Source organism: Fusarium oxysporum, chromosome 2, assembly GCF_000149955.1.
Source record: "Fusarium oxysporum f. sp. lycopersici 4287 chromosome 2, whole genome shotgun sequence".
Lineage (NCBI taxonomy): Eukaryota > Fungi > Ascomycota > Sordariomycetes > Hypocreales > Nectriaceae > Fusarium > Fusarium oxysporum.
In genome coordinates this window covers 4,026,155-4,033,039 of record NC_030987.1, presented here as the reverse complement: position 1 = coordinate 4,033,039, position 6,885 = coordinate 4,026,155, and the positions used below count along the sequence as shown (strand labels likewise).

At 49.3% G+C, this 6,885-nt stretch overlaps 3 protein-coding genes across 3 annotated transcripts in view; all 3 read left to right on the top strand.

Annotated features, from left to right (window-relative positions):
* The window catches only part of FOXG_08628 (uncharacterized protein), a gene marked incomplete at its 3' end in the record, with an annotated part of 1,642 nt that extends 895 nt beyond the window's left edge, over positions 1 to 747 (top strand). The window contains exons 2-3 of the mRNA XM_018387640.1: positions 3 to 356; positions 409 to 747. Of these exons, the coding sequence (XP_018245528.1) occupies positions 3 to 356; positions 409 to 747 (693 nt within the window). The remainder of the gene's footprint in view (positions 1 to 2; positions 357 to 408) is intronic.
* Positions 748 to 1,280: 533 nt separating this feature from the next.
* FOXG_08627 (uncharacterized protein) lies at positions 1,281 to 1,439 on the top strand (the record flags this gene model as incomplete). The annotated part of the gene is made up of 1 exon (XM_018387639.1): positions 1,281 to 1,439. One exon carries the CDS (start codon positions 1,281 to 1,283, stop codon positions 1,437 to 1,439), a length of 159 nt encoding a protein of 52 aa, XP_018245527.1.
* Positions 1,440 to 3,275: 1,836 nt separating this feature from the next.
* Positions 3,276 to 6,736, top strand: FOXG_08626 (uncharacterized protein). The gene is made up of 3 exons (XM_018387638.1): positions 3,276 to 4,254; positions 4,325 to 5,787; positions 5,839 to 6,736. Exons 1-3 carry the CDS (start codon positions 3,889 to 3,891, stop codon positions 6,101 to 6,103), a joined length of 2,094 nt encoding a protein of 697 aa, XP_018245526.1. The 5' UTR covers positions 3,276 to 3,888; the 3' UTR covers positions 6,104 to 6,736.
* The last annotated feature ends 149 nt before the right edge of the window (positions 6,737 to 6,885 follow it).

Sequence of the window (6,885 nt, the reverse complement as noted above, 5' to 3'; positions counted from 1 at the left end):
AGGAGGCATCCCATCCCCATGCTGCAGTCGTTGATCCGAGCAAACGATTTGTTCTGGTACCTGATCTGGGAGCAGATCTGATTCACATATACGGCGTTGGTTTCGGAGATCTGGGTCTGTCCAAGCTTGATCCATTGGTCGTTGCCCCAGGTAGCGGGCCTCGACATATTGCCTTTGTAGTCAAGGAGACCAAGACATTCATGTACCTTGTCACCGAGCTGGCCAATACCATTATCGGCTATGAAGTCGTGTATGGTGGCGAGTTTATCAGGTTCAAGGAAATGTGGAACAGTGGTATCCATGGAGAAGGCAAAGACGTGCCGCAAGGCGCTGCAGCTGCTGAGATTGTGGTATCTGTAAGTCTGTTCACAACCTTTGAGCAGCGTTCATTCTAACTTTTGAACAAAGCCGGACAGAGAATTCCTGATCATCTCGTCTCGTAATGAAAGCACTCTCCAAGTTCCAGACTTTGACACCAGTAACGGCACTATACCATCTGATCCTTTAGTCAGTTTCAAAATTGACTCAGAAACCGGGCATCTCACTCTCCAACAAGACATTCCATGTGGAGGCAGATTTCCTCGTCACTTCTCTATCAACAAGGCGGGAACGTTGGTTGCAGTGGCTCTTCAAAGTGACAGCCGTGTCGCCATCATTGAGAGGGATGCCAAAACTGGAATCATGGGTGATTTCATCGCCTATGCAGAGCTAGAAGGCGAAGTTACAGCCGTGATCTTCTACGAGTGACCATGAGCTTCGCCCTTTGAAGAAAGATGCCTCACAGCTTCTTTGTTTCCGTCCGGCGTCATAATGTGCATCCGTCTCTCGGTGTCTCTCATCCGTGCAACCGACGTTACTGAGAACGAGAGCTTCATGACGTATGACCATCCGTCCCAAGTACCTGAAACTTATGGGTATCGTCTTGAATTCGCAGGACTTGCTCATATGCAGACAATACCAGTCTTGAATGCCTTGATTTGTAGTTTCGGGTTGACCGCTGCCAGATCCGAAGAAGCTGTGGGTTGCAGAATCATGGGCACTTTATGGATGCCCATTATTCACTTGATTGGTGTTGGGCTGCCACAACTGCTCGATCGTGTTGTTGTGACGCAGGGGATGATGTGAAGCACACTACATTAGCGTGTAGGTTGTTGTGTCTTTCATGCAGCGACCTCGGAGAACATGAGAGACTGTCAGTCCATCAGACCTCGACTACAAGGCTGTTGCTCTCGCGCGGTTGCAATCCTTGCCGGAGTAGTATCGGGCATTGAATCTCCCGGATGCCCGAAAAGGGAATCGAGGGGACTGTGGGTTTGGAGATCAGGTCGCAGCCTGGTAGCAAGGCTCAAGGTGATGGCCAGGGTGTTGAAGACCCTGAAGATGTTGTCGATGTGGGTAGCGGCACGGGTTCTTGGCAACTCGATCTTCTAAATGGTTGAGCAGCTCGCTATAAAGCTTACTGGGCAGGCCTGATGTACGTTTAGAATTATCAGTGTCATCTATTTGAGTTCTGACAGGAAACGTGTCTTCTAACGTGAAGACATCGTCTACCCGAGAGTCTGGATATATTCAAGCCGTGACCCGAACCGATGGGTTTCTGTCTGTGCCGTGCCTTCGTCTGGAGTCTCTGGACATGGTAGATTAACGCGAGTGTTAATTAGCCGGAAGATCCATCAAACAACCTTGCCAGCAGTTTTCCGTAAGCGGACAAAACGTGCCACACCTTTTAAGCTTCCCCGCAGGTTGACAGGCGTCTCGAGACGGGCACTCCAGACCGGAGCAGGCTAAAACCGAACCCCAGGTTGGTCACGGGCTGAGATTTGGATTGGACTGGGCTGCGAGGCTCCAACGGAAGAGCACTCCTATTCGGGCCGTTACATGGATCGGGCGCATGAGCGCTTGTCATGACGGGTGAGGTCGAGCGACAGTGCGTCTGGGCAAGGCAATGGTCTAATGTAAATAAGTAAGTCAGTGTAAGCATTAGGAAAGCTGAGACCAGATTTCGATTTCAAAGCCACGTTTATTGGAAACAAAGGTGTGTGCGCCATAATATATCGGGTGAGCCGGAGATCGGTATTTGAAATATTATTCTATATCAAAATCGCCAAGTGAGGAAGTGGAATTCCAAGTAAGCATCAAGTCCGTTTGGGGTTGAAAGATTTGCAGACCCCATGGTCATGAGCGAGAGGTCCGGGTGCCATCCGAGACAGTCAATCACTTGCTATTGAAGGTCTTTCTCCTCTCGTGGCGATTCTAACCCCGCTGGGGTCTAGAACCATTCATTACCTCGACGGTGACGGTACGGTTGTCTGTCATATCGTGGTAGAGATGCATCATTCGGGGCTCATTATGCCACCATTTGGAGGAGACGTATCTATAAGATGGCATACTCGGCAATAAGAGGATCGTATTATGTCAAATAGCAACGGTAAAGAGAAGACTGCAATGTGATCACATCGTTAAACTCAAGGATGAAGCATGATATTGTTGTGTTTTAGTTCCAGGTGCATTTCAAGCAATGAAGTGAAAGAACTGGGATGCTTATTAGCTTCTCCCATGTGTTCCTTCCTTATTACTCTTGATATTGCTGCAAGGGCAGTACAGCAAGCACAACATGGGACGACATTTCCGCTCTTTCCCCAAAGCTTCACGCACAGTATGTACCTGAAATCCACATACGAAGCAACAACACATTTAACCTACATCTCCATCATGGAACACTTACCAACTTTGGACAACAAAAATTGTGTCAACAACTCCAATCTCAGGCAAGAAATTGAACCTCATCCTCCAGAAATCGCTTCTCCACACGCAAACGGTCTTGCTGCAAGGATTCCCACCAATCCCCCTCAAGAGCCGCCCACCTCCATCTCAACCTTATCCCTGTCATGGCGGTTTAAACGAGAACAACTGGCTTGAGCCACCCAATCCTCTGGGGAACAACATGGAGTTGATGCTTGCGAACGCTTCAGGAAGGCCAGGACAACGTGACGGGCAGTTCTGTTCTCACAGTGCACCACAGAGCAGAGTAGCTACTATGGACTTCTCCAGACTCTCTGTTGCTGACGCCCTGAGACCCCAGATTTGGAAGCGAATCGCCTTCGTACCAAGAAACAAAACGTACGCCACCACCACTTTAAGCAAAACTGCCCCCCGAGACAAGTCATTTCGGATTTTGCTCGACATATCATGCCATACTTAAAATCAACTTCTCATATACCTCGACCGCGGAACCAAGTACATACATGTTGACCGGGTCTATCCTTTGTTGGATACTCTCTTCGGCCGACTCTGTTGGGCCAATAAATGACCCATCCCATCTCTCCAGAAGTCCCCCAGGTTGACTCTCTACCTTTCTTACTTCGTCTCTCCCGCCGTTTCTCCACCACCCTCTTCCGAGTTCCACCGCCCGCCGACCCAGGGTCCGGGGTTAAGTCCAAGTGCAGCTGCAGAACAACGGGGGCTCGGAGACCCTTGTCCTGGCTCTTCCCCCATACATAACCATTTACTCCTCCATTTCGGCTGCAGGAAAGGACGCCTCTTTCAACGTTCAGTGTCTCGAGAACATTTCGGTGTTCTTATTGTGAGACTGACGTTCTTCAATTGTCTGTTGGAACGCCCAAACCGCGAATCGTTTCTCAAGGAAACCAGTCGCTCTTCACCAGCTCAAGTTCAACACAGCTTGGAAACGTGAGCTTTCGTCGCATCGTCTGATGCTCATCTCACCATTCCCGACCATCGGCCTTGCTACATAATGCTGTTTTGCTGAAAGGACATTTCGAGTCGTGCGCATCATTGCTTTGTCCACGCCGCTACACCAACTCAACTAGAACTTATTCTCGAGGCCGTTCCTCGATACCGTTTCATTTTTGACGCCAATCTATCATCATGTCCGCATCATCGACAGGCGAATCCCTCCATTCAATCTCTCTCAACGCAGCGCGACCATTCACGGTACCTGCACGCGACAGCTTTTCTCTCGAACTTCCGATATCTTCACTTACAGCAATGTCGGCTGACGCCTCGCTCAAGTCCCCTGTCAGCTACAAAAACCAGCGGACGCCCAGTTTCAGTCGGGAGGGCATACTAAGCGCATCTCAAAAATCTCGACATCTTTCGCAGTCATCTGACAACAGACCTGACAGCATGTCCAATGGCGCGCAAAAGGTCTCAAGCGATGAAGGCTCGAACCCACTCAAAAGGAGGAATACCGAAACGGGTGTCGATTACCCCCGCCGCAGGGCCACTATTGCTGTGCGTCACTACACCATTTTTATTTTGTTAATTCATTCCATTTCCGCTTTTGTATACTGACTCCCACTAGTGTGAGGTTTGCCGCTCAAGGAAATCCCGTTGCGATGGCACAAAGCCAAAGTGCAAGCTCTGTACAGAGCTTGGTGCTGAATGCATCTACCGAGAGCCAGGCATTAAGCTTGATGCTGGTGACAAGCTGATCTTGGAGCGTCTCAACCGCATTGAAAATCTCCTTCAGATGAATATGGTGAACACAACAGCAAATGGACTAAACCTAACTGACAATTCGCCTGGGATGAGCAATGGCACGGGGCTTGATGGAGACAACATGATGCTGTCGGCCAATGCTGCCTCTTTTGGCTCTATCCCCAATGGTGGGTTTGGGACTTGGTCCGCCCAACCGACCGGAACCAATATCTCTACCATGCCTAAAGTCCACACTAATGCCACTATGCATTTACTACAATGGCCTTTGATCCGAGATTTAGTCTCGCGACCATGCGATCCTCAGATTCTACTACAACTGGAAATGGCACGAGAACCACTCCACACTCTGACCAAAACTCCTTGTGTGGACTTGTCAAATACCCAGGCTTACATCGAGGCTTATTTTGAGAGAGTTAATATTTGGTATGCTTGCGTCAACCCATATACCTGGAGGAGTCAATACCGCACAGCCTTGTCCAACGGTTTCAGAGAGGGGCCGGAGAGTTGCATCGTACTTCTTGTTCTTGCCCTGGGTCAGGCAAGCTTGCATGGCAGCATTTCGAGAATCTTGCCGCATGAAGACCCCCCCGGACTGCAATACTTTACAGCAGCATGGTCGCTGCTTCCAGGATTGATGACTGCCAACAGTGTAGTGGCGGCACAATGTCATCTCCTTGCTGCTGCTTATCACTTTTACCTGGTCCGCCCTATGGAGGCATGGAATCTGCTTTGCACGACAAGCACGAAGCTACAGCTGCTACTTATGGCCCCAAGCCGTATCCCAAGCCACCAGCGAGAGCTCGTGGAGCGAATCTACTGGAATGCACTACTCTTTGAGAGTGATCTTCTCGCGGAACTCGACCTGCCTCATTCAGGGGTTGTCCAATTCGAGGAAAACGTTGGCTTGCCCTGTGGATTTGAAGGTGATGAATCGGAGCAAGTCGGTCGAGATGAGCTTTGGTACTTCCTTGCGGAAATTGCTCTACGTCGGCTGTTGAATAGAGTGAGCCAACTCATCTATTCTAAGGACTCGATTGCATCAACAACAAGCCTGGATCCGGTGGTGGCAGAGCTTGACTACCAATTGAGCCAATGGTATGAAAGTTTACCACTACCACTGCAATTTCCTTTCACTCGAAATGCGCTGCAAGATCCGGTTCAAACTGTCCTTCGACTTCGATTCTTTGCCTGTCGCACCATTATATATCGGCCATACATTCTAGCAGTGCTAGACAATGAGCAAGCAGTATTGGATCCTGCTGTGCGGGAGAACTGCCACAAGTGCTTGGAGGCTTCCATTCGACAACTGGAACATATCCATGAACAGTGAGTTTCCATTTCCAGGATGAGCCTAGTTCATAGCTAACATGGATTCAGTCATGCCGGTCATATGCCATACATCTGGCAAGGTGCTCTATCGATAGTCTCCCAAACGCTGCTCATCATGGGTGCCAGCATGTCGCCGTCACTGCTCAGCATTCTGCTGACCTTGGTGCCTCACCGTGAGGCGCTGGACCAAATGATCAATGATGTTGTGATAGAGGTTGAACGATATGCAACCCTGGCCCCTAGCTTGAGTCTGTCCTCGGAAATCCTCAAGGAGGCAGAGGTGAGAAGACGCGCGTTCCTCGGTACTCCGTAGGTGCCGGTCGATCTGTGTCAGATTGATAGATGGCACTCAAAACGAAACCACAAAGCTACTTCGTCATCAGCTCTGGCGTACTTTATGCTTTTACTTCTACTTCAGACTGCGGCGTTATTCAATAGTAGCGCCGCCCCTTACTCCCATACGACTAAGATACGCCCCATGGGTGCAATTGCTACCCCAAGAAACTTGGTGGGCTGAATTGTCGCCCCGAGAAGATAATTCTGGGGTGATATCCTGGGGTGCAGTGTCGGGGAATATGACTTTATTGGCTGGATGCTGAGCCCAGCACGGTTCTGCGGGCCGCGTGGCCGGGTTTTCCCAATACACTGGCTTTCAAGGGTACTTCAACGATCTTACTATCAGGATCTCTGATTGATGTAATGTAGATCATGCATAAGCTAGTTGCCAGTGCTAGCTGGAGGTTCCCTGGGGGAATTGGCGTACAGATTTCTCAGCTCTGATTAACCATCAAAGAACATGATGACGTCTCTTATGATAGCATCTATACCCATTTGTTTAATTGTACAATATTAAGAACATGAAGATAAGCAAGAAATATTATGGCAGTCAACCTTCGACATTGATTTGTCTACGAAGGGTTGTTCTCACACCTCAGTATCAATGACGTTTTGCAGTGATGGAGTCCAATGCTCGCCGGACCCTTCATGCAGAACGGAGAAGTAGAATGCAGTGAATTGTGTCTACACATATGACAGACATGATGTAATAGACATCTTACTTGCGTAGAAGTGCATGAATGAGATGGTGACACCGGG

What these genes read in the sequence shown, in the direction of transcription:
- FOXG_08626 (XM_018387638.1), top strand. Translation starts at nt 3,889, where the DNA reads ATGTCCGCATCATCGACAGGCGAATCCCTCCATTCAATCTCTCTCAAC. An exon ending in GCCGCAGGGCCACTATTGCT is followed by an intron (nt 4,255 to 4,324) that starts GTGCGTCACTAC and finishes GACTCCCACTAG; the next exon opens with TGTGAGGTTTGCCGCTCAAG. An exon ending in CTGGAACATATCCATGAACA is followed by an intron (nt 5,788 to 5,838) that starts GTGAGTTTCCAT and finishes ACATGGATTCAG; the next exon opens with TCATGCCGGTCATATGCCAT.